The sequence below is a fragment of the Coptis chinensis genome, chromosome 2, assembly GCF_015680905.1.
Source record: "Coptis chinensis isolate HL-2020 chromosome 2, ASM1568090v1, whole genome shotgun sequence".
NCBI lineage: Eukaryota > Viridiplantae > Streptophyta > Magnoliopsida > Ranunculales > Ranunculaceae > Coptis > Coptis chinensis.
This window is the reverse complement of record NC_141457.1, coordinates 108033799-108060437: the sequence shown is the minus strand read 5'-3', so window position 1 is coordinate 108060437 and position 26639 is coordinate 108033799. Positions and strand designations below refer to the sequence as shown.

Here is a 26639-nt window from a genome sequence, read left to right as displayed (position 1 = left end):
TATATTATTCTGAAAAATATTTGCAACTATGGCAAAGTTATGAGATATGAATATTATATTGATCACTCATTCAAATTTTTGCAACATGAAAACCCCACTCCATTGATAAAACCCTTTGAATTATTTTCGTTGTTTAATATTAAAAGTTTTACTGAAATTTTGTGAGAATGCTCAATGAGGCAAAGATCATATTAAAGGTACTTGAATAGCAAGACATTTCCAATCATATAAAAAGAGATATGATAAATACAATTTTAAATGTAAACATACACTTGTCAACACATTAAAAAAAAATTATTCTTTGAGGTTAGTTCAATGCATTTGCATATAGTTTATGATTTCTTGCTAATTATTCTTTGATGTTAATTCAATGCATTTGCATCTATTTTTTTTATTTCATGTTAATAATTTTTCTTTAGGATCTTTCAATGCATTTGCATCTAATTTCCGATTTATTGTTAATTATTCTTCTTTGAGGTTAGTTCAATACATTTGCATCTAGTTTTCGATTTCCCGTTAATTATTCTTTGGTGTTAGTTCAATGCATTTGCATTCAATTTTTGATTTACCGTTAATTATTCTTTGTGGTTAGTTCAATGTAGTTGCATTCAGTTTCCGATTTTTTGTTAATTATTCTTTAAGGTTAATTCAATGCATTTGCATCCAGTTTTTAATTTCCCATTACTTATCTTAGTTGTAGTGTTAATTACACACCAACTTCTATTGGTCCTTCTGTAGTGTCCTTGCAAAAATGGCATAAATTTTTTTATAAATGATTCACTATGTGGGTTCATCAAAGATTTCTATATGTTTTTAAAAAAAAAAACAAAAAAATAATAAAAATAAATGTAATTGAATGTTAGGAATATAACTAAGAATTAATGGCTATAACTAAGAATTAATGACATTATATATATATTAGTTAATAGTTAAAAAGGATGATTCTTAGAATATACATAATTGCATCTTGTCCTCAATGTATATAATAAATCCATGAAATAGCAATGGTGAATCTCTGAACAACCTATCACTCAAAAAAATAAAAATAAACACTTGTGGTATCTTTTAAACAAAAAAGAATATGTAATGGCAACAAACGTTGTAATTTTAGCATTAATCAATCTAAGACACCAAGTTAGAAAATAGGAGAGTGGTGATTTTTGCAACAAGACAATTGTTGTTGAATAGAATTTTTAGGCTTCAATAGATCAAAAGCTTCTCAGCACATAAGCACATAGTACAACACATTCTACATTTATAATACAAATTTCCAAGCTCTTTCTCCAGAGTTCAGGTTATCCCTATTGATCCTATAATCAACCATTTAGGTACTTATTGACTCAATTTGGTATAAGCAACTACTCATTATGACACCAGATGTTAGTCTCTCAAACTATTCCAAGTTCTATTCTATTCCTTCTGATCTCATAAATTCCTCTTTTTAGTTCTCAGTATTTAAAAGCATGGTAGAAAGAAAGATGATGCACAAAGTGGGTAACTTTAAAACCTCTTCCCCCAAAAACAACTGCACACCCCATTGAATGATGGAGCACCCGGCCATATTGTTCACATCCTTGACCTGGGCTAATCAACCATGATTCCATGAATGTCATTGCATTCCTAGGCGTTGTTGTCCAATATAATGCACATACCAACTATTAGCAGAATCTAGGTGAGGTTGAACTCTACCTATTTATTTGGATATATCAAACTTACACAATGTAGGGTGTTACGCTTGTTTGGTGATTGGGTATTATCTCCATCCACTTGGTCACTTACATAGCAATAGGACGACAACTTTGAACAAACCTCTCAAAACTCATAATCCAACATACATAGAAGTTTGTTCTGATATCAAAGTCAAATGTTCTAAAATTAAGCAGTTTGAATGTCCAACATCATGTCATGTCTTGTGCAAATTCTTGAACACTTGTTGAAATCAATAAAACCATCTGCGTGCATTTGCATCTTGAAATTAATGTTTTAGTCACTTCCATATCCAAATTCTACTTCCCTAATAGCCTCAAAGACTTTGTATGGAGTGATATTTTTTTCCTTAGATATCTTCCCAACAATGTATCGAACACATCAAAAACCCGCTTCATTTCCTCCACATTTGGTTGCAAAAGAGGATGTCAAACTTGACCATTGCCTTTCTTGTGAACCCGTGTTCTTTGGTTTGGATGGAAGCCTTGAAAGGTTGTAAACTCAACTTTGACATTTATATTGGCACTGTAATTGATGAGAGTAGAATGAAATGAATGATCTCTCTAAGAGACATGCCTTCATATAAACCTGTAAATATATACAATTTATTCTTACTTTAAGGACATTTATCTAAAAGGAAGGGCAATGAGGTAAAACATAGATCTGCTTCTTGTTATTATGGGATGGCTTATATGCAATTAGAGAATATAGGAATTTAATATAAGAACACAAAACTAAAGAACAAACAAAGGATAGTGATGTTTGTCAACATGTTTACACATTGAGATTGAGTCTAGTGTCACGAAAATCATAAAACCAATGTCATTAAGCATGAGGCTAATCAGAAAGTGCTTTGACACTAATAACAAACATTCTGAATACACAAAATCATTTATGCAAGCTATGAAAAAATCACTCAAAACTCTGAAAAACTATTTATTCTAATGGAACACCTATAAAATACCAATTATTAAATACAATAAGTTGATGAAGGCTTCTACAGTTCTACCTTAGGATCAATTCATTTGAGGTGAAACAAACAAAAGACAAACAAAATAACACTCCAAGTTGTGCATTCAACACTATCAAAAAATGAAGGCAAAAAATCTGACATACATTAAAAAAAAAAAAAGTTGTTAACATACCTAGCATGGGGAGCAAATAGGATTAGATACCTTGGTAGTCCATGCCGTAAACGGAAACTCCACTAGGTAGAATTTACTCGTTATTGTACTAAACAAATGTTTATTCAAGTATTACTGGCCACCATATGAAGAACTTTACGCCATTATGCTTGTATCTTTGTCATTTATGATTTGGGGAAAATATGTATAAAAGAATGCACCTGCCAAGCCAATTGGACAGTTTGAAGCCACATCAAGATGATGATAAGCAAAGTTCTTTATCCAATGTGATAATACAAAAATTGGTATAAGCTCAACGATTTTTTTTTTCTTAGGTGGTACAAAAGAGTAGGTGTGAATGGAACAATAATTTATCCACTACCGGTCACATTCTATGGTATGGCTCAATATGATAAATTTTAATGTGATAATGTCCATCATGATAAGTACATTAGTGATCATGAAATGATATTGTCTAATTTGAACTTCTACAAAATCTAATAGAAATATATAAATATACACAATGTTAATTAATTAAGTGGTGTTCTTCAATTCCATTTAAAACACTTCATTTTCTTTGTCAATCTAACCACCAGAAAATTTGGGTCATCTCAAGCACATTTTTTTCGTGAATTCAGACAAACAACCACATGCAAATAGGTATTCTTCATAGCTTCAAAAATCTTAGCTAATCTCAAAATCGTCAGGTCTTGTCTAGTAGTGCACTCAATACCTAATTCCATGATTTCCTATCTACTTATTCTCTTCACTTAAAAAACTAATATGGCAGTAATCAATGTGCTCATCAGTTTATAGACTACTATGCTTCCTAACAATAAACTCAGCTCGTACCATTATATGAATATGAAATATTATGAGAAAATGTGTATATATTTGAAATGAAAATAAAAATAAGATTACCTCTTAATGAACTCTAATGATAGTAATAAGTTCCAGATGGTTAAGAACAGATGTATTTAAACTGCAATAGTGAAACAACAAGCATCATGCATATCATACACATTATAATTCAAGAGATATAGAGTGAAAATGGTGTTTTGTCAACTATTGAATGTAGCAGAAGTGGCCTAAATCCTTTGCAGTAAGATTTTCATTTGACCTTAGCTTAGTCAACAACAAACTTTTTAGTTAATGACTATTAGAACTTTTGTTCGTCGCATGAAAATGAAGGTATAGATCCACCTATTAAACACCTTAACCACAAATGAACCAAAAGGTCACATTCAAACGATTTTATGTCCAATATGCATTTTAAGTTATATTTCTTAATCCGAATCATATAGTAGTAGCAAATAACGTAACTGATCAAAGAAGGGGATCCTAAAACTAAAGAATCATACATATTATTAAGCATCTTAAAATGTGTTGACATATATAATCAAAGGGCAACAAACAACAAATCCTAAGAAAAATCAAGTCTTAGCAAACTACATGAGTTCATTCTCTAATGGGCAAATGTTGTGCATGTTAATCCAATAGACTTGAACAAAAGTAAAGTTCATATACGCTAGTGTGAAAGCAAATAGTGAACTAATGCAATGCACTACATCTTAGTTCACTAAAAAGGATCAAAGAAATGGAAAGATATATAGTCGAACATTTAAGTATATCTAGTTATGTTTTGACACTTCTTTAATGTACATTTTTTTGTAGATCATGCAGAAAGAAGTCCGATAGTCCAAGTAGTTTGCCACTTCATCAACAATCATTGACAATTTGTTTCTTACTTTTTTTGTCCGTTAGCGAATTGTCTACCGATTATTGCAGCTACGATGGAACTTGAGTTTGAAGGAAGCGGACCTGTGGAAGATCGAAGAGGACCAACCTGGAATTCTAATAGATACCTTATATGGACTCTAAAGGGGATTCCTAAATTATATGGACTCTAAGATTTTATTTAGTAAGTTTGTTATTTAGTAAGTTCTTAAAGGAGCTGATTGATACAATCTTTTCCGAGAAGTAGGGAATTTTTCGTTAGTAAGAGACGTAGTTAAATTGGTGATCTTCCATTTTGGTATAATGATTATCCATTAGTAATAGAGAAGTACTTTTGTAGTTTTGTTCGTAATCTTTTTTTTTCCCTGATTTCTCGTGAGTAAAAACTGACGTGGACAGCCTAAGAGAGCTCCAAACAGGACTGCTATTGGTAAATGCACCTATCCAATCTCCTTCCAATGGGTAGCGATCAGAGAAAGCGAGTGATCTCATCCTAGGTTCGTCCTATTATCCTCTTCGGAAAGACAAAAATCTCGAGGGCTTATGCAGCCAAGCTCACAACTTCACTCAAAAAAACACTTAAAAAGCTACATTTTTCATGCCAACATTGATGATTAGAGATGTGTTCATGGTTTCAATTAATTTTTTAACTCTTTTTTAGGAATTAATAGAGATCACACCCTAACTACCACATATATTGTTATATGGGTTAGTTGAGTAAACCACAACACCTATAACTAAACCATTTTTTTTTAAGTAGTTAATATGGAAAGAAAAGTAAGTTATGAGTGCCCATAACTTAACCTGTTATACGGAGGTTTTATTTTTTTGGAGTGAGCCACCAATCAAAGGAAAAAAAAACTACAGAAGTATAGCAACACCAAATGGGGACCTCATCTACCATTACATGAAATGTGATTGTAATTCTTTTTTGGATACTCCATTGCAAAATATGCTCCTATACAGTAGTATACTTTATACTGTAATTCTTATATATTATACTATTTCAACAATCAGATTCATAAGATATCTACATTTGTATCTTTGTTACTGATATAGTCTCTGACTGGCATCTAAGATTACACTACAGTTCATACCACATAACTACAAACTGTCCAGTAATATTTTTTTAACATAATTAGGAAACAATAGAATTTACCTTGGCTAGAATGCCTCTCAGAATGAATTCATCTCAAGACAATAGGTCCGTCTTTTCACCGCAGTACCATAAGGCTCCTCAAATGCAGTAGATGGCGATAATGGCTTCACCCTCAGTTCCTCCAACTGATCTTCATTCATACAAAGCAACCATTGCCCATCCGCATCAGTTAAAACCAAACTGTTAAGCATCTGATGCTCAGCAATTATTGGCTGTAGCAAATAATGCCTAGCCGAAGCAGCAATCAAAGAGCTATAGTCCAAATCACTCGCAATTTCAAACCCCCATTTGTATAAAACGATTCAGGGTACTCCCATTATCATCTGAACTATTACCAACACCCCTTGAATACAAACGACTTGAGCGTAAACTTCTTTGTGGCTGATTGCGATGAAAGAATGTAACTTCTACTGTAAAACTGTTTGTGCTTGGATGTGATGATATAACTCATAATCACGCAAGCTAGCACGCACACAGACTGTGTGTCTCTGGTTCTGTGATAATATAAAACCAAGTTTATTCAGAATTTAAACCTTTTAGAGACGTGAGAAACAGGTTGAGCAATTCTACTAAAATGTACACACAGAAATAGAAGTGTAACCACACAAGCAAGTGGATGCAGATACACAAAAAAAAAGATAAAGAAATCATCTATCCTAAAAAAGTGAGCAAGGCATTCAGTCAAGAGCAATCATGCAATTTACTACGAAGATTAAACATAGTATGGACATACTGGCATACCGCATCAACAGAAGCCTCTGTAGGACCTCTGAGCGTACGTTCGTAACCAAAGAAGATTCAATGAGACAGAGATATACTTGTTCAGTTCTATTAGATGTGGCTGGTACTGCTTCAGTAATTAGTTTTCTTACATTCTCCATAGTTGGGATCGGTGGGTTGAATGGGTGAAGAAGATTCAGAGTCAGATGATGAAGATTCGCCGTATGAAGAAAATAGTTCGTCCATCGTTTTTTTTCTTCTTTTGTGTGCGTTTTTGGGAAGGGTCTCGAATTCGGAAATTTTTGTTATAGTGTTTTTTATTGTCAAAAACGCTGTCCAAGTAAAACATATTCTAGAAAAACTGAAAAACTAGAATTTAGAATGACGTTCGAATTAGAATTTAGAATGTCAAACGTCACGTCCCTCTATAAATACTCAAGTGCTCCGTGCTGCTGATTTACCTTTTCCTAGTAATAAATTTGCCCAGTCCTAAGTTTGGTCATATTTTTTTTTATCTGACTGAATTTAAACTTGTATAGGTATCATGGCGAACAAAGTAGCAAATAAGAAAAGCAATCTTCTTCCACCTACTCCTGAACCAGCACCTTGGATTATATTTCCTTGTGGAAAGGGTAGAAAGTCACATACCTTCACCAACATATTAGATCCACAGAAGAAGGGTTACGTCAGGAGCTTCCTTGAGATTCGGAGAAAAAGGTGTTTGTTATCAATGCATGGTTGGCTGTTAATGATAGATGATCTCAAAAAAGACCAGTTTGGAAAAGAACAATATTTCTTGTGGAACCCCGATACACGAGAAGTAATTAACCTACCATCGAGGGATTCACAAGATGCAAATGACTGTTGTTTCTGTATCCTATCGTGTGCACCTACAAATCCAGATTGTATAATTTTGTTCGTGGGAGAGGATTTCTTTCTGTTCTGCACACCAGGAGATGAGAAATGGACCAGACAATCCTACAAGCTAGAAAAAACTGATGATGCTTTAGATGACTACATTGATAGAGGCATTGGATGTACACATGGAACCATCTACGCCCTTACGTTTCAAAGAAAAGCCACTGCTATTATTGAACGAAATTGTGGCATATTGTCAGTGAGGTTGTTGGACTTTGAGAAGCCTCAAACGTATCCCGGAACAACGTATTATCGATCTTACATGGTGGAATCCGGTGAGGAACTATATTATGTAGTCATACATCACCTAGGAAGTAATATTAAGGCAATCCGCCATGTCGAGGTTTTCAAATTGGATTTCGCAAAAAAAGTTTGGGTGAAAGTGGAATCCCTAGGTGGATGCAATTTTATTTTGTCTCATTATGGTTGTATGTCTTTCTCCGCTACGAAGTCTGGAACGGAAGGAAATATAATTTATTTCACTTTAGATGAAGACAATAGCTTGTGTGCATTTGGTATGGAAGATGAGAGTCTATCAGTTTATCTGCCTTGTCCCAATCTAAAAACACCGTTCTTCTCACCTTTTTGGTTAATGCTCAGTGATAGTAACAGGTATGCCATGCATCTTACTCCGTTCTTTTATAGCATTTTTTTTTTATTTTTACTATTATTTTTTAAATTTCTCAGTTCTAAGCCGAAACTAATATAGTTTTTATTGTATTAATTAGGCTGGTGCAAGTCTTCAAAGGAAAGGCAAATACAAATACCTTGGAGGAATCTCAGAGGGAGAAGACCAACGACACACTTGGCGTTGCAGAGGAAAATGTCGAGAAACCAAATTCGCCTAACTGGATTGACATCCCCTTGGATATACTGCTTTCAATAACAATGAAGCTCCCTTTACCCGTCGATTACATAAATTCTCGTCTTGTTTGTAAAACATGGGCGTTGTATCTTCCTCCAACTATCCGATGGACTGTCAATCCGATTTGCTCAACAACTCAATGTCCTTGGCTCATGTTTTCTAATAGAGGGAGTAGCACATGCAGTTTCGTTGATCTAAAGTCCAATGCTACAGATAGCTTTGATATGCCGGAATTATTGGGTGCTCAAATCTGCTTTTCAAGTGATGGTTGGTTGCTAATGTGTAAAGGCTATCGTTCAATGTTCTTTTTCAATCCCTTTACTAAAGTCACAATTGAACTTCCAGACTTGCCACGGAATTTTGCATTTAGTGGCTTATCCTTTTCATCCTTGCCCACTTCTGCCGAGTGTGTTGTATTTGGTATCATACCCATAACATACAACTTCGCGGATGTATGCTATTTGCGTTTAGGAGAAAAGGCTTGGACTTGGTTACAATGTGACCATGATATCCGAATCACCCTGTCTTATACCAATCCAGTATTCTATGATGGGGCATTCTATTGTTTAAGTCAAGAAAGGCACATAGGAGTTTTTGATCTAAAGGATGGCAAAAGTGATTGGACTATTCTTTGTGCGCCCCAACCTTATAAATCCATGAACGAAAACTATCTGGTTGGGTGTGACGGAGAATTGTTCTCAGTTTATATTGGTCCCAAGGGAAAATGGGTGGATGTTCACAAGTGGGATTATTTGAAATCGAAATGGATGGCAGTAAACAGTCTGAAAGATAAAATGTTATTTGTGAGTCGTTCTACGTGTGTTTCATTAAAGGCGACAACCGAAGGAATGCAGAACAAGATATATTTTCCCATTACATTCCGAGACAAGACCGATTACGTGTACTATTCTCTTGACAGCCGCAGTTGGCACTCCTCATTTGGCGACTACCATAGTGAGAATAATTACGAGACAAAAGCACAATTGCATTCCACTTGGATACAACCTAGTTTGAGCTGGAAAATAGATTCTTTTTGAGTGTAAGTTCCGACTGTTCTATCTAATGAATATTGTGCAGGTAGTCAACATTGATGCCTAATAATATACACCACAGCAGAACGGTCTTTGTTAAGATCGATTACTGATCTGAACGATCTATCACTTTATGAAGAGGTACTTCACGATGTCCTTGACCAGATCAAAGTACGATCTATTATATCAGTTCCACATCTGCTGAACGCTATCAATATTCGTAGTTTTTCTTAACTATAGCATGGACAGATATTCATATCTGATTGGGGGTCCCTTGCAAGCCTGGAGCAGCTCTTGTAATGAAAGAGGTCAGATGGACTCTGCCCAGTGTATGATGAGATAAAAGCCAACACCGATTGATCCTCTATTGGAAACCCTGGCAATGGAAGCGCTACTGTACTCTTTAGGAATAAAAACAATGAGATAGTAGGTGTTCCTGCACAAGGGATTGGACTATTGGAGTAGTAACTTTGAAGCAGAATATTGGGCAATCGTCTTGGCAGCAGAACATGCTATGCGCAGACGATGTTCCTGGTTATGGATAGAATGTGATTCTTCCGCAGTGGCTTTGAGTCTTATGGGAGCGAACACGCCAGGGAGGATCAGAGCAAGATGGAAAATAGGCACTTCAAAACTTAGTTCCTGGAGAATAACTCATACTTTTCAGAGAAGCTATTTTGGAGCAGATGCGGCAGGAAGGCATGCCTCAACTCTTGGTAATAGTCAAGCTGTTTGGACTTTGGACTGACAATCAACAAGGGTTTGTATCGAGAATGGAGTGCCCCTTTAGAACTTTTTTTAGATTCTGTTAACTCAGATGCAATGTAATCTAGCTTGTTCTCCCTCTGTAACAGAATCTTTTATTCGTAATGCAAATCCCTACTTTCGTGCAAAAAAAAGGACATACATATCTGATCATTCATAGTTCAGCCGACTATTAATCATTCATCAATGATAAGGAAACAAAAGAGTTCTAAGCTGAAAGAAAGGATAGAGAACAGTCTCACATATCGTTATAAAAGGATATGAGGAACCAGTGTCGCTCGGTTCAAGGTTGACCATACAGCTTGATAAGTAGGCAACTTCACAGAACGAAGTTTTGGCCAAATCATTTCATTTACTATCATTTCATTAGTTATATTGAATTTAGTGTAAACGAGGTTTGCACATTTACAGATGCAAAAAAAATTCTATCTTTCACGTATGTATATGCTAACAAGTGTATATGTTTTTTTTTGAATCATCAAAAAATTTCTTAGGGTGTGTTTGTTAAATTTTAACTCATGGAAAGGAAAGGAAATAAAATGGGTGGTCTATGGAATGGAAATGAAATAATTTTAAATGGTATGTGTTTGGTAAACTGGGAAAAAGAAAGTAAAAACTGGGGAAAGGAATAATCATGTTTGTTTGCAAAAGCTATGAAAAGGAATAATTGTATTGTTGGGTCATGGGTGTATTAGTAGTAAACCCTATCTATCTATTTCCTTTCCTTTTCACAAAATTTTTAGGAGTTAGCTAAGGACACAAAACCTTTCCCATTTATATAATTTTGTTTCCATATGGAAAAACTCATTTCCTTTCCATGGGTAAACAAACGCCTTAAAAACTATGGAAAAGGTGGACCACTCTTATTTTCCTTTCCTTTCCATAGTGTTTCCATCATAACAAACACACCCTTATTCTCTTCACTTGTATAGATTTCCTAGCAGATCCTGACCAGGATTGAGTGATTGACGACCTACCCATTGATATATTACAGTCATTAATTGTAAGAACAAAATACCGCAAAAACGAAACTTTTCTTTCAAGGTAGAATTTCTTTGCCCGGCTTTGATGAGGGTTGTCTCTTAGGAATCCTCAATGAATTGTATTCAGATCCACAAGGCCCCGGCTTATGGATTTAGTGTGGTAAAGTTTTTGATTTTAGCCTACTCAACAATGAATGTCAAAACTCGTTCATTCATCGATATATTAACGGTAACTACTCAAAATTAACATTTGTGAAGTTTGCGATGGGCGTCGTATCCAAAGATCCTACACCAATTTAGAGCTTCACCATGGTTTGGACTTCGAGATTCTAGATCATTTTACAAAGCGAGTGAGACTTTTTAAGTATGCTAGTCCATCAAACGAATCATATCGATGTCGGTTATATGGTTTTGTTTTCCATAGGTGTCCTGCCTTGAAGAATTTATCAGTAATGTCATTGTTATCACTAGAACAAAATGAACATCTGACCAAACATATTGGGAAGTTTAAGTTGGTTGCAAGAAATTGTGATGGTTTTGAGATTGACATTGAGTTGCTCAAGGTGGGATCTCATACCAAGTCTTTCTTTTCCGAGTATTAGACCTTGAAAATGAGATGGGGGTATTTTATGTCTTCAAATACTAACTATTTTTTTTTCGATAATTTCAAATACTAGCTATTAATGGTAGCAATGTGGATGTACCAACATTGGAGGGTGCATTGAATCAACCTGAAGGAAATGTGGTGAGAACCATTCCTACAAGAGAGAGGTTTGAAGGTATCAATAGGCCTACTTCTACCGCAAGAATAGAGAGGTTAACCCCTACAGGAGATGGGAAGGAAATGCGGTGAGAATCATTCCCACAAAAGAGAGATTTGAAGGTATTAATAGCCCTACTTCTACAACAAGAGTAGAGTGGTTAATTCCTACAGGGAGATGGGGCCTCTACTTCTTGGTTAGGGTCTAACCAATCTTGTTTATATGGCCATTGGTTTTGCTAGTGGTGCAAATGCAAGGGTACAAAGTCATATAGCGACAAGAGTGACAAGTCCGGTGGAAACCTATATAGAAGTTCGGATCAGCTCCTCAAATGAGATGCTCCAACATGTATAATGGGTTGAGTAGGAGGAGGCTAGTGTATGTATTACACCTACTCAAACTATTCCAATAGTGCGTAAAGTAAAACACTTGAAAGATCTACTCCACCTACACAACAAGGCTCTAGAAGTGCTAGAACGGCATTCATGTCTTCTACTCCTCCTAGGTGTTTGAATACAGAGAAGGAGAAAACTACCAATTATTGTAGTAGACATCATTCCTGAGACCCAAGAGTTGAACAATGATGAATTACAGCTCTTTTACTATGAGAATCAAGAGTATGCAGCACTGGTAAAGGAAGAAAATGTGAAGTTTTTTCTATGTGGTATATACTAAATGTTTAAAAAGCGTTTGAGGCGTACGCTAGGCGAGGTGTATCTAAAACGCACTAGAAGCGTGGAGTAATGTGTTTATGCGTAAGAAGCTACGTTTCATCGTAGACTTTAGGCCATATAAATTTAATTTTTGAAAAAATCAATATAAAATTTCAGTTGATTTATTACCGAAATATTGCATGCCCTTACAAAATTATCATTTATCATTTATTTTGAGTCCAAAACCATTAAAGAGGGACAAATGTGTTTTTGAATGTTTGATGGGTTAATGAGACTAAAACAAATAGCTAGAGGTCCAAAGCACAACCGATCAGTTTGTATAATTCTAATCACCCATAACAAACTTGTAAGCTCTCTCTCATTTCTTTCATTATCAAGCGTTAGACCTCAACAAAAAAAAAACAAAAAAAAAATTCAGAAAAGATTTGCGGTGCAGCTGTTCCACGTTTGTCATAATTATCTTGTTACCATTATCAATAAAATTTTCACTTAAAAAAAACAAAAAACAAAAAACAAAACAAAATAATTTTTTACTTTCAATGTTAATCTTTTATAGTTTTCTCCATATAATAGTAGGGTTATATAAACTTATATATATCATTATATGAAGTTAGCAATTTGTTGAATTGTTGTAGACTTGTGGACTAGATTATGTGGATATATATAGACATAGTAGTATAAAGACTTGCGGTGCAGCTGTTCCACGTTTGTCATAATTATCTTGTTACCATTATCAATAAAATTTTCACTTAAAAAAAACAAAAAACAAAAAACAAAACAAAATAATTTTTTACTTTCAATGTTAATCTTTTATAGTTTTCTCCATATAATAGTAGGGTTATATAAACTTATATATATCATTATATGAAGTTAGCAATTTGTTGAATTGTTGTAGACTTGTGGACTAGATTATGTGGATATATATAGACATAGTAGTATCAATTAATTATTTAAGTACTTGAGTAGTCAACTTCATCAGTCCATATTAAATTCTTAGTAGTCAACACACTCTAGTTTTGTGAATTGAAATAAATGTATAATTTTGTTGATATTTATTGTTTATACCTTTTGACAAAAAAATATAAAAAATTGCATATATATATTTTTTTGTGGGGTGGGGTATGCACATAATCTCGCACCCCTTGGCTTAGACTCCCGGCTCCGTCCATAGTCGCATTAACAATAATTAACTAATTTTGTTTGTTAAAGATATATGCAGGGTTATGTTTAATGTGCAACATTCATACCTCATTACCAGCTGATAAAAAAGAAGTATACAACCTCATTAGCCCCTGACTTTGAATTTTAATATTGTTTTTTGTGATAAATTGGTTGACCAGATGAGTAGATCTAGATGCATCTCAACATGCTTTGCCAAATCTTCATTGTTGCCTTCAATCTTTGCTTTGCACGTTCCGCATCCTTGTGTGATGGTTCCTGTTTTTTTTAGCCCGTCGGCTTTCTTATAGTTCTGTCTGTTCTTGTTTCCCATCTGTTACAGTAACATAATCAAATTTTCATTAATTTTGACATATATAGCCATAGATGGATATAAAAGGGTGCGTGTAGGGGCGGTCGCACTCACTAATATTAGAAAAGCTCCACTACCACATAACTAATTGCCTAGAAAAATCTTCAAACTATAAAGACTCACACACTCCAATTTTTTTTTAACAAACTTCCACTACCGCACCCCCAAAATTTTAATTTATAACTATAGTGAAAATATAATCAAAAAAAAAAAAAATAGTATGAAAAAAAAACTAATAAAAAATATTCCAATTAGTTAACCAAAAATATAACCAAATTTTTTTACTTATCTTTTTTCCCTTACAAAATTATCATTTATCATTTATTTTGAGTCCAAAACCATTAAAGAGAGACAAATATGTCTTTGAATGTTTGATGGGTTAATGAGACTAAAACAAATAGCCAAATGCACAAAACCCAACCGGTCAGTTTGCATAATTATAATCACTGTTTCGACCCCCACCTACGTGGCAAATGTCCATTAGTAGGGGTCTCTATTTTATTCATTTAATCAACAGGGCTAAAGCCCAATTTACAATACCATGGATCAATGTACAGACCCATTAACTCATATGTCTAAGGCTGAACCTTAGCCACATGGCTTGCCACTAATGTACATTGATTTATGTCCAGATTCATTTATTATCAGTTGACAGTTGTATTCTATCACAATTACTCAAGATACGAGAATACTTGAGCTACAAGGACTCTCTACTCTACCTATATAAATACCACATTATTTTTCATAAGGAACTACGTTGAAACTTGATCCCTAGAGAATAGATCTTGGGTACGTAGGCAGCCATTATTTGGTTAAGTTTCATCTCCCCCAACATCAACTTCCTCTGTTTCTTAGTGCATTCTTTACCATTGCTCTCGTTGTGTTGAAGCAGTTTACTGCCGAAACATAATTGGCGCCGTCTGTGGGGACTTTAGAATTCATTATCACGTGAAACAATCAAGATGGTAAGCACAAGAAGCAGACCAAATAGTCGACATATTCCTCCCGCTAATAATGCTCGCAACCTTCGAAATTCAAATCAGCCAATGCAAGAACCGTTGAACAATCAAGTTGATCCTAGTGGTAGGATCAATTCTCAACATCGATCAGAAGTATGAACAGCCACCGCCTCGCCCGGTATAAAAGCCCATTACAACCGGCACCAACCCTAACACCTTGCAACAAGAAAACCGACAAGTCGGTAATCCTCCATGCGGTCCGCCGTCGTCCATGTCGATCCTTCGGTTGACATGGATATGGGCGTGGACATTACTCTCACGCCAACTAAGCGGAAAAGGTGATAGTAACAGTGACCAATTCACCCCTAATACGGTTGGCGGGAGTTACGGCGAGTCAAAAAGTTAAATAGGAACTTGAGAAGGAAGCGGCAAAGAGGCAAAGGCGGTGGGCGATGGTGCAAATTCAACAACATCAAGGCGACCGCGAAGGGGACGCGAGGCCATTCTAGTGTATGGGACCGTCTTGATGATCCACTTCGCCGTCGTCCTCGAGAGCGTGCTATTTCTCAAGCAACAATCAACCCGATGCACGCGCTCTAGGAGTAATGACCCTATTACCCGTACTTATGGGGAGAATCGGATTGGCAGGGATAACTACTACCCTAGACATGTCCGATCTCAAAGGGAAGATTTACCTCTGAGAAGCAATTTCAGGGAAGACCGCCATCCGAGATATGTCCGACATGACTGGGAAGGCGGGCATCCCAGACAAGAGCAACAAAACATGGAGAAGTGGTATAATTATTCCGACCACCCGGCCAAGAGTGACTACCGGCCTAGACAGGCTGGTTACAGGGATAGACAAAGACAATCACCGGTCGGAGCTGATCATGCGTACCGCCATAGATCTCTAACTCCAATAAGAGATAATGGAAGGTATCATCCTCCACATGGGGAGGACCGGGGGCGTCCAGTTGTTCGAGCCAATACTTTAACTCTGACAGAACAACAGTTGAAAGAGTTGATTGCAAAAAAATTAACGATAGAGAGTCAAGGGATGTAAGAATGAAAAACTTGACAGTCAATGATGGCGTACTTGATAAGTTTTCGCTCGACATTCAGGAAGCTTACCACCATCCCAACTTCAAACAACCCGATTTTGAACTTTATGATGAGTCGGAAGGAGATCCTGGCTTGCATGTTCTATCGTTCAAAAATAAGTTGGTGTTATGGGGTGGTGGAGATGATCTGTTCATGTGTAAGCTCTTTCCATCAACTCTAAATGGAGAAGCATTACGCTAGTTTAGTGAGTTGCCTTCAAGATCAATTCACCAATACAATGAACTAGAAAATCAGTTTGTTAATCGTTTCCGCCACAATTGCAAGACACCAAAGGATGTCGACTCACTTTTGAACATCAAGCAACAACGTGACGAAAAGTTACGTACTTTTGTTACTAGGTTAGGAAAGAAGAGACCACCGCCGCCGCTATCAAGAACGGCGGTACGGTACAAACGCTTTTCGAAGAAGCGCCGCGAAGAAAGTATAAAGAAAAACTTCATCCCAGACTGGACCGACCTGACAGGGAAGGCCGACCTCGCAGATTTGCAGAAAATCGCCATCTTAGACATGTCCGTCCAGACAGGGAAAAAAGGCGTCACGGAAGAAAGTATAAAGAAAACCTTCATCCTAGACTGGACCGACCTGACAGGGAAAGCCGACCTCGCAGATTTGAGAAAAACTGCCATCCCAAACAGGTCCGACCAGGCAGGGATGGAAGGTGTCACAGAAGCAACTAGAGGAAAGACCACAATCGTAGACAAACTACCGACCTAGATAGGTTGGTTATACGCAAAGAAAAAGACAATCTCCAGACCGAACCCGAAAGTGTGTACCGCCTAAAATCTCTAACTCTTGTAAGAGGTAATGGCAGGTGTCATCTTCCACATAGGCTCGACCGGGCGTGCATGCGTTTAAATCTTACGGGTGAAATGGATTTTACTCTTCTATACAATTTTTTCCGATCTATTGGGAAAAATAATGGAGGCTTATATCGATGATATAGTCGTTAAATCGAACAATACGGGTGATCATCTTTCCGATCTTTAACTTGTTTTTGATAGGCTTAATAAGTATAACATGATACTCAATCCGCCAAATGTCCTTTTGGGCCTCTCTTACGGAAAATTTCGGGATACCTCATGACTCGTAGAGGTATTGAGGCTAATCGATCGATCTGGCGCCCGTTATTGATATGCTATCACCAAAAATAAGAATGAAATTCAACGACTTATCGGGTCGGCTTGCCGTTCTTCATAGATTTATTTCTAAATATTCCGATCGTTGTTATCCCTTCTTCCGGACTTTTAAAGAGTATGCAACTTGGAACATTGATTGTGAGATGGCATTGTAACAAGCGAAGAAATACTTAGTTAGTCCTCCTATATTAACAAGTCCTTCAACGGGTCAACCTAGTGGCATATAGCTGGCGACTACATTGATGGAAAAATCTATGGAAGACATTCGCCGCTTGCTAATTGGGGGGGGCGAAGACCGACATGAAAACGCAATTCCTAATCCCATTGACATATGGATTGTTTACTCGGATGGCTCACATAGTAAACTGGTCCGCAATGGATGTGTTTTGTTAAACCCGACGGAGAAAAGATTGGGAAATGCGGCGACTTGGCCGCGCTTCAAATAACGGCCGAAAGTATGAGGGTCGCCATATGTGCCTTGAGAACGGCTTTGACTGAAAAGCTCTCGGTTATACACGGATTCTCGCCTTGTTGCCAATCGGTTTGGTGGGCCTTTTGAAGCAAGAGATGGCGTATGGCGGCTTATCTTAGTTTGATATGTAGTCTTTCGACAATTTGATAGCATCTCTATCAATTAAAGACCCGAAATGACTTACGCCATGCGGATTCATTAGCTTATCTCTCGCCAACCGTTAGAAGCCGGGAAGGGTCAAGACACATCACTTTTGCAATCATCTTTTCGTCAGTCTAAGTTTGAACGTTTTTACGCTCGCTTCGTTCGTTACTATCATTACGAAAAAATCTGACGAAGTTACCACATTTAGCTTCGTCAGTCTAAGTTTGAACGTTTTTACGCTCGCTTCGTTCGTTACTATCATTACGAAAAAATCTGACGAAGTTACCACATTTAGCTTCGTCAGTCTAAGTTTGAACGTTTTTACGCCGCTTCGTTTTCGTTACTATCATTCGCGAAAAATCGGACGGTTACCACATTTACCCTTGGTCTAAGTTTGAACGTTTTTACGCCGCCGTTCGTTACTATCATTACGAAAAAATCGTGAAGTTACCACATTTAGCCGTCGGTCTAAGTTTGAACGTTTTACGCCGCTTCGTTCGTTACTATCATTACGTAAAAAATCGGCGGTTACCACATTTAGCTTTGTCGGCCTAAGTTTGAACGCGTTTTTACGCCGCTATTTCATTACTATCGCTACGACAAAAGTCGGACGAATTTACTACGTTTAGCCGTCGATCTAAGTTTGAACGTTTTACGCCGCTTCGCCGTTCGTTACTATCATTACGAAAAATCCGGACGGTTACCACATTTACCCTTCGGTCTAAGTTTGAACGTTTTTACACTCGCTTAATTCATTACTATCATTACGAAAAATCGGAAGTTACCACATTTAGCTTTGTCGGTCTAAGTTTGAACGTTTTTACGTTTAAACTACTCATTACTATCGCTACGACAAAAGCCGACGGTTACTACGTTTAACTTCGCTAGTCTAAGTTTGAACGTTTTTACGCTCCCCTTAGTTCGTTAATATCGCTCACGACAAAATCCGGACGGTTATCGCATTTAACTTTGTCGGTCTAAGTTTGAACGCTTTTTTACGCCGCTTAGTCCATTACTATCGTTCAGACAAAATCTGGACGAGGTTACCACGTTTAACCGTCGACCTAAGTTTGAAGCGTTTTTATGCTCGCTTAGCCTAATTTTGCAAAGTTAAGCACGCGTTGGGGCGTTTTTTTTCTCTACATGGGGGCGTCTCGTTCTATTTCATTTTAATTACATAAATCTACAACATTGTCAGTATTCCGCAGGTATGTTATCTGACACAACAACAATATTCAATAGCAAACTCATTTTTATTTTTATTTTTCATCAAAAGAAGTTTTAGCTCTATGGTATTACATTCACACAATTACTTAATCAATTGTCTCTGTCAATTGTCTTACGGTTGTTCGATTAAATCTTCGTTTTCTTCTTCGAAATCTGCATTCGTTTCGCTAGCGCTTTCGGTTAACTATCTTCCGACTTCATTATTTTTTCTAAGGCATTGTGCCGATCTTTCTACGAAAAAATTTTTCGAGCGAAAATTTTTTCGTCGATATATTTTTCTAAGGCATCGTGCCGATCTTTTTCTGAAAAATTTTCCGGCCGAAAATTTTTTTCGTCGGCCGATCATTATTTTTCTAAGGCAATCATAATCGATCTTTTTTTAAAAATTTCCGAACGCAAAATTTTCGTCAGCGTCATTATTTTTTCTAAGGCACTGTGCCGATCTTTTCTGAAAAATTTTCCGAGCGAAAATTTTCGTCAGCTTCATTATTTTTTCTAAGGCATTGTGCCGATCTTTTTACGAAAAATTTTCCGAGCGAAAATTTTCGTCAGCTTCATTATTTTTTCTAAGGCATTGTGCCGATCTTTCTACGAAAATTTTCGACAGTTTCATTATTTTTTCTAATGCATTCTGCCGACCTTTCTACGATAAATTTTCCGAACGACAATTTTCATCAGCGTCATTATTTTTTCTAAGGCATTAAGCCGAACTTTCTGAGCGAAACTTTCCGAGGCTCGTACAACCGTCGTTTCTCCGTACGGTAAAAATTCGCATTACGTTAACTTTCTAAGTGAAAACTTTATTTAGCTTCTTTATTATTATTTTTTTTCTCTCAGCATTGTGATCTTTTCGTTCGAAACTTTTCGTCAATATCTTTTTCTCGTAATTCCGCCGTTTCAACCTACAACAAAAATACAAATATTTTCGTTAATCATTCAGACTTAACCAAAATTTTACGATAATTGATAAAAAAAAATACTGACTTGTCGAAGTTTTTTGCCACTGCTTTGTCCTATTCTCCGAACTTTTCTCCGTCTTCTTCGGCAGCCCAAAATAACTCAATAATTGCGCAATTTCTTTGCTTAACAGACTTGCACTCCCGCAACTTAATTGTGGGTAAGCCGTTACTACTTCATCTTCTTCGACTTTCATTTCAAATGCATACACTTCGTCCATCTCAAATCTCTCGAGTACTAGTATTTTCCGTAGTTCTCTAAGTGACCATCATCGTGGCGTCGTACGTTCGTTGTATCTGTCACATTTTTTCCACCTCACTACATCTACGATCGTCATCACGTCTTCTTCTTCTTGATTATATTTCACCCGTATAGTACGGTCGTTTCTACCTGCAAAAAAAAAAAAAAAAAAAAAGGGTAGATTGTTCAAAAACTGGATTTATCGGGTTAGTTTAAGGCAAAACAAGTACGGTGCCCCCTCTTCCTGGCGCTGCACCGTATCTTGTTTGGTTGTAACATGAACTTCTGTATACTGGCGCCATGAGTATCACCACCTCCCCATCTTCTCCACCAGCCGATCTTCAGAGGGTCACTGCAAACAAACCAAAGTTAGTATTCTTTTGTCGAGGAGCTTGTGTATATACGCCTGTCACATCTTGCTGTTTCAGGCAAGATGCGAAACGTTTTTTTTACAGCGCGCATTCAAGTAACAAGTGTGAAGCGAAGGACTTGAGCCTGATGGACAATGGTGTAAGCATGGATGCCTGCGGTGCATTGTTAAGCTCGACCATATCATTATCAACAATACCAACCGCCAACACCACTAGCGGCAAGATATAACAAAGCAGGTGAACCCAGACCTCCAGCTCCAACCACTAAAATTGAAGACTTCAGTAGTTTCGACTGAGCTTGTACAACGAAAGAGAGAAGTAAAAGATGACGACTATGACAATATATCATATGAGGAGAAAGTCCGTATTCGTTTTCATAATAATACGCGTCTTCTTTTTTATTATCTAGGGGTTGAGCTTGGAGAGATGAGATTCGTTTTTCCCTTTTACTCGTTTCTGCTTCCAATTTCTCTCTCTCTTTAAATCCTCCTATAATCATGTGCTAGTCAAACATTCTAGTCAAGGTGCAATTCCTATTCAAGTCCGACTTATACTTGGACACTAGCCTCTCTCTGACTCTCTCTTTTACAGCCACACCAATTCCAATCATTATTAGGCGCACGTGCATATGTTTTTACCAAAATTTGTTTTTAGTAAATATCATGTTTCACACCCTTGTTAGTTATAAACACCTTGTTTAGCCAATTCTTTTTTTTCTAATTGCCCTACCCCACCAACTTTAACTTCACCATTTTCACTTAATTCCACATTCGATACCTACATGCAAATTAGTTTGCAATTTTATTTTATCTGTGCATTTTCGGCTATCTTTTATTTTAACTACGTCATTGCGTCCCGTATACGTTCATTTGACATTTTTTTATTTCCGCTAATTCACGAATTTTTCCCGTTTGTCCATTTTTCTTATCGTTTACGTTCACACGACACTTTGTTATACACTCCGCTTACTCTTTTATTATTTCACGTTTTTAGGTGATTTATCTTCTCTTCTTTGCCATGTGAACTTTGTTCAGCGACAAAGAGAAGCGATGTTCGACCCCACCCACGTGGTAAAACGCCCATTAGTAGGGGTCTCTATTTTATTCATTTAATCAAATGGGCTAAAGCCCAATTTATATTAATACCATGGATCAATGTATGGATCTATTAACTCATATGTATGTCAACCTTAAATACATGCTTTGCCACTAATGTACATTGATTTATGTCCGGATTCATTTATTATCGGTTAGACGGTTGTATTCTATCACAATTACTCAAGATAACGAGAATACTTGAGCTACAAGGACTCTACTCTACCTATATAAATACCACATTATTTTTCATAAGGAACTACGTTGAAACTTGATCCCTAGATAATAGATCTTGGAGTGCGTGGCGACCATTATTTGGTTAAGTTTCATCTCCCCCAACATCAACTTCCTATGTTTCTTAGTGCATTCTTTACCATTGCTCTCGTTGTGTTGAAGCAGTTTACTGCCGAAACAATCACCTATAACAAACTCATAAGCTCTCCTTCTTTTATTTCACTCTCAATTCTTAAACAAACGTCAGACCTCAATCCAAACAAAAAACAAAAAACAAATTCAGAAAGAACTTGCAGCACAGCTTGTTGCACGCTTGTCCTAATTATATGTAAAACTCGTTATCATTATCAATAAAATTCTCACTTAAAAAAAAACAAAATAAGTCGGGTAATTTTTTACTTTTAATGTTAATCTTATGGGAGGCTATACATTTCTTGGTTTGATTTAATGAAACAGGTCAGGTCTGTTTTAACCACCAAACTTTTTTTTTTTTTAAATATTAATTAGCTAATTTCAGGAAGAAAATGTCAAGTTTTTTCTATGTGGTATATACTAAATGTTTTAAAAAGCTTTTGAGGCGTACGCCAGGCGAGGTGTATCTAAAACGCCTAGAAGCGTGGAGTAATGTGCATATGCACAGGAAGTTACGCTTCAGTGTGTGAGGCGTGGGGCGTAAAGCTTTCATCGCAGACTTGGCCATATAAATTTAATTTTTGAAAAAATCAATATAAAATTTCAGTCGATTTATTACCGAAATATGTGGACATCGGGATCTTTTCGACCAAAATTCGTGTTCCTCAACGGCTCTTTTATCCCAACATTCGTAAGTCGGTTTGGTGGGCCCAGGAAAAGCTCCCCATTCAAAAAGTGTTGCCTTTCCAATAATCAGTCGACCGTTACACTTTCCCCAACACTCTGCCTTTCTTCCTAAGTTTTCTACTCGTCTGCACCACCACCATTCTCAGCTGACACCTCTTTTCTCACAAAAATGCTGAAGTTCGGACTCTCATTGTTCGGACGAGGCTTCAAATCCTCAAAATGGTTAGTGTTTTTGTTCAAAACTTTATTTTCTTTATTTTTTGTATCTATTGATGAATTTGAATGACTGAATTATTAAACAGTAAGACAATGGCGAAGATGGTAACAGCAAGGATAAAGTTACTGAGGAACAAAAGAGAAGTGGTGGTCAGGCAGATGAGACGTGATGTTGCTTTGCTTCTTCAATCTAAGCAAGACGCCACAGCTCGAATCAGGGTATTTTATTTATCTCTTCTTTATGAATTTAATGTGATATAATTTTAAGTTTTGATCATCACTGGAGTTGGACTATAATTGTGGTGAGTTATTATAACTCATTTTATGGGCGATGTATCAACCTTTAAGAGTCATTGGTTACAATTATGGAAATACAAGAGTAAAACAAGGGGATCTTCTCTTTATTCTTGTGTTGAACTAGGGCTGTTGTTGTGAGCTTAATATTAGGGTTGCAATTTATTAGATGAATTTTACTTCATTTTGGTACAACGTTCTTCCTTGGAGTAGCACGCTATAGGCTACAGTAGTCATGTTTTCTGCCGGGGTCTCTCGTGGTTTGAAATAATTGAAATTTTGTGCATTGAGCAATCTTGCTGGTTATAGGACAGACTTAATTAAGAAGCTTCAAGAGTTGGTGCATTGGAAAAGAAGGGATACTTTTCTTATGCTGTTCGAGGTGTAATCATCTAAAAACAATGTACCAGGATACTTTTCTTTATTAGATATCATTGTATACTGGGGCAACTTGTCTCAAAATGAAATCCTTGATGAGACTTGGATTCGGTTGGTTTTTGTAGGTTGAACATGTAATAAGAGAACAAAATATTATGGCATGGAATGAGATCATTGAGCTCTTTTGCGAACTAGTTGTGGCACGACTTTCAATCATCGCAAAACAGAGGTAACCTAAGTATCTGTTTGTGGCCTTTTAAGTGTTTTTTCGAAGAGTCTAACATAGGAGTATGGGACATGTTACATTCCAGGGACTGTCCTGCAGATTTGAAAGAAGGGATTTCAAGTTTAATATTTGCAGCCCCAAGATGCTCAGATATTCCAGAACTACAGCAACTGCGAACTATATTTGAGAAGAAGTACGGGAAAGAGTTTGTAAATGCCGCAACAGAACTGCGTCCGAATTGTGGCGTGAATCGTACGGTAAGCCTCTGTTGATGTCGTTGTTCTGATTCTGTTGACGCTCTTGAAATAATGACCATTACTTCCCTTTGACAAATTCGTGTGGTCACAAAGATTTAGTTTGACTGACAATTTTGTTTACTGTGTATGTGTGTGCTTTTTTTGTCTTTGTAGCTGATTGAGAAGCTGTCTGTTAGAACACCTACCGGGGAGGTAAAGTTGAAGCTCATGAAGGAAATTGCCAAGGAGTACCAAATTGCATGGGATCCTACAGAATCTGAGAAGGAGCTTCTGAAGCTCCCAGAAGAGCTTGCCAATGCGTGCCTCTTTCTCTCTCAGCCTGTCTCTCAGTCATATCTTGTATACATTGTGACAACGATTTATTGTAGGAAGGACCAAGGGGATTTGTTAGTGCAACCAGCATGCCTCTTAAGCCTGTATCATCACAATGCTCTGAGCCAAATCAGTCTACTAAAAGGTACTTTCGGCTATTACTTGATTGTCTCTCAAACTCTTATCAGATACAATTTATATCTTCAGTTATATAGGAAGTGAAGCACACAGAGTTTTGACTTTGTCTTCTCTGGATACAATTAGGTTATCCAATGACGGAGTGCACAACATGAATTTTGAGGACACTGCCACTGCTGCTAAAGCAGCTGCTGAGTCTGCAGAGAAAGCTGTTGCTGCTGCTCAAGCTGCTGTCTATTTGGCTAATAGAGATGCTCATCAAGTATCAAAAGCTGATTCCAGCCTCTATACTGATGGCAACAGAAATTTGATACCAAGCAGGAAACACGAATCGGTAAACTCCACTAGTCTTTCTGTGTCAAAAGATAGGCCAGTAAATTCTCAGGACAGTGTGCATCATTCTGAACCCCCTGGGAGGGGTTACGAGTCTCGCAGTTATGAGAGCTCTAGTAATCTTTTTATGTCAAATGATCCACCAGTAAATTCTCATGTTAGTGTGCATCATCCTGACCGTCCTGAGAGGACTTATGAGTCTCAGAGTTTTGACAGATCTCGCGCTTTGGGAAATGAGGACAGAAATAGGAATTTCAGGAGACACAGCAGCTACAATGCCCCAGCAGTGCATTCTGATATAAAGTTTGATGAATCAGACGGGCCAGATTCAGATTGCAACGAAGAGATCGAGATGGAAACATGTACGGGTGAAATTCGTCCTCCGCCTGATAGGCCTCCACCACCATTGCCTCCATCTCATACATATCAGTCTGATAAAAGAATGGAGATGGACAACTCCAATTTGTATAGACGCAACTCACTTCCTCGCGTTCATCCCAAATTGCCAGATTATGATGCACTTTCTGCTCGATTTGAAGCCCTCAAGGTTCCAAATCGTAAATAGAGAGCGCCTTATCTTCTTTCATTCTTTTCTTTTTTTTCAGTTCTTGTTATTCTTTTTGTCATGCATACTGTATTTTTTTGAATTATATGTCTCCTAAACAAGCTTTACACACTATATATGTCCATCTCTTTTCATCATAATGAATCAATCTGTGCAGCGAATAGCATTTTATGTTCTTTGGATGGTACTTGTGTTAGGAGCCCTTAAGAGCATCTGTACTGGAGACCTTTCTTTTGGGATGAGAGTGAGAGTGAGAACAGTAGACCATGATAGGCATGTTTCCGAACTTCTGTGTTAACAACCTTTATGGTATTACATACATATTTTTGGAGAGTTGCACTGCTATGGGGGTGAGAGAAATGTTTAGAAACTTCTTTATCTCAGGTATTAGGCTTTGGGTAAATTCCCCAATCAGCCGAATTGGAAACACATTGACATTATCACGGCCGAATCAGGAATTTACCCTTAGGCTTTTATAGTAGTGTTTTTTTTCCCTAAATTGTTTAAACGGGGAGCAAATAAAAAACAGAAAAGAAAAAGGAAATGCTGAAACTATGCAACCTCATATTGAAATGTGATCCAAATGATCTTCTAGCTGACACAAAATCCTAAAGGCAATTCTAATTCTCTGATTATGTAATATTAGAAAACACATCCCGCCAAATAAAAATCAGTTAGTCGAGATAGTGCTCAAAGATTCAGTACTAGTAAACAGCAAAAGTCATGAACTATACTGAGAGCACAGAACAAAACCTATCCATACAAAATTGAGTTAAAGCTTAAATACACTTAATTCAGTTTACAATAGGTGGCCTTGGCGAGCTTTTAATAGCTTCAGCCCGAGACCATCTAGAAAAAAAGCCAGGGAAGTAATCCCCTCCAGCCATTAGCGTCCCTTTTCTACCCTATTTGTTGACATGGAAGAGACTGAGCCAGTTCTACAAGTGGTTATGGAAAGAAGGGCTGTCTCTACTTCCACTGTTGGATTTCTTCGAAGTAGAGAAACGATGTATTCCATAAGCTCTTCCTCACAAGGCACTTTCAGAGGACCGTGAACCGTAGAACCAAACTCCTCTTCTGCCATCTCCAATAGTACTTTAAAGATGGGGTGATTTAAATAGTACAGAGGCACAACAAATCTTTTGCCTTCTTTGGCATAAACAACAAAGT

The 26639-nt window shown here is 37.0% G+C and overlaps 3 protein-coding genes and 1 long non-coding RNA gene across 4 annotated transcripts; 3 read left to right on the top strand and 1 right to left on the bottom strand.

Moving 5' to 3' along the window:
- Positions 1-1659: 1659 nt before the first annotated feature.
- Positions 1660-6705, bottom strand: LOC147520295 (uncharacterized). The gene is made up of 2 exons (XR_015214399.1): positions 6469-6705; positions 1660-6221 (listed from the first exon to the last, which is right to left on the bottom strand). It is a non-coding gene; the product is annotated as an uncharacterized LOC147520295 (long non-coding RNA).
- Positions 6706-6928: 223 nt separating this feature from the next.
- LOC147520294 (uncharacterized) lies at positions 6929-10131 on the top strand. The gene is made up of 2 exons (XM_086594941.1): positions 6929-7977; positions 8094-10131. The coding sequence occupies exons 1-2, from the start codon at positions 6992-6994 to the stop codon at positions 9265-9267; spliced, it is 2160 nt and encodes a 719-aa protein (XP_086451067.1). The 5' UTR covers positions 6929-6991; the 3' UTR covers positions 9268-10131.
- Positions 10132-22784: 12653 nt separating this feature from the next.
- Positions 22785-24512, top strand: LOC147520293 (uncharacterized). Its single transcript, XM_086594263.1, has 6 exons — positions 22785-22972; positions 23053-23185; positions 23764-23867; positions 23950-24121; positions 24275-24450; positions 24494-24512. The coding sequence occupies exons 1-6, from the start codon at positions 22920-22922 to the stop codon at positions 24510-24512; spliced, it is 657 nt and encodes a 218-aa protein (XP_086450389.1). The 5' UTR covers positions 22785-22919.
- On the top strand, positions 24427-25647 carry LOC147520292 (uncharacterized). Its single transcript, XM_086591856.1, has 2 exons — positions 24427-24578; positions 24698-25647. The coding sequence occupies exons 1-2, from the start codon at positions 24523-24525 to the stop codon at positions 25467-25469; spliced, it is 828 nt and encodes a 275-aa protein (XP_086447982.1). The 5' UTR covers positions 24427-24522; the 3' UTR covers positions 25470-25647.
- Positions 25648-26639: the final 992 nt, after the last annotated feature.

Bases quoted from the DNA above. Each gene is read 5' to 3' on its own strand.
- LOC147520294 (XM_086594941.1), top strand. From the start codon at position 6,992: ATGGCGAACAAAGTAGCAAATAAGAAAAGCAATCTTCTTCCACCTACT. The intron at 7,978-8,093 runs GTATGCCATGCA...TGTATTAATTAG, and splicing joins ATGCTCAGTGATAGTAACAG to GCTGGTGCAAGTCTTCAAAG.
- LOC147520293 (XM_086594263.1), top strand. From the start codon at position 22,920: ATGCTGAAGTTCGGACTCTCATTGTTCGGACGAGGCTTCAAATCCTCA. The intron at 23,868-23,949 runs GTAACCTAAGTA...GTTACATTCCAG, and splicing joins TCAATCATCGCAAAACAGAG to GGACTGTCCTGCAGATTTGA. The intron at 24,122-24,274 runs GTAAGCCTCTGT...TTGTCTTTGTAG, and splicing joins ATTGTGGCGTGAATCGTACG to CTGATTGAGAAGCTGTCTGT.
- LOC147520292 (XM_086591856.1), top strand. From the start codon at position 24,523: ATGCCTCTTAAGCCTGTATCATCACAATGCTCTGAGCCAAATCAGTCT. The intron at 24,579-24,697 runs GTACTTTCGGCT...GGATACAATTAG, and splicing joins CCAAATCAGTCTACTAAAAG to GTTATCCAATGACGGAGTGC.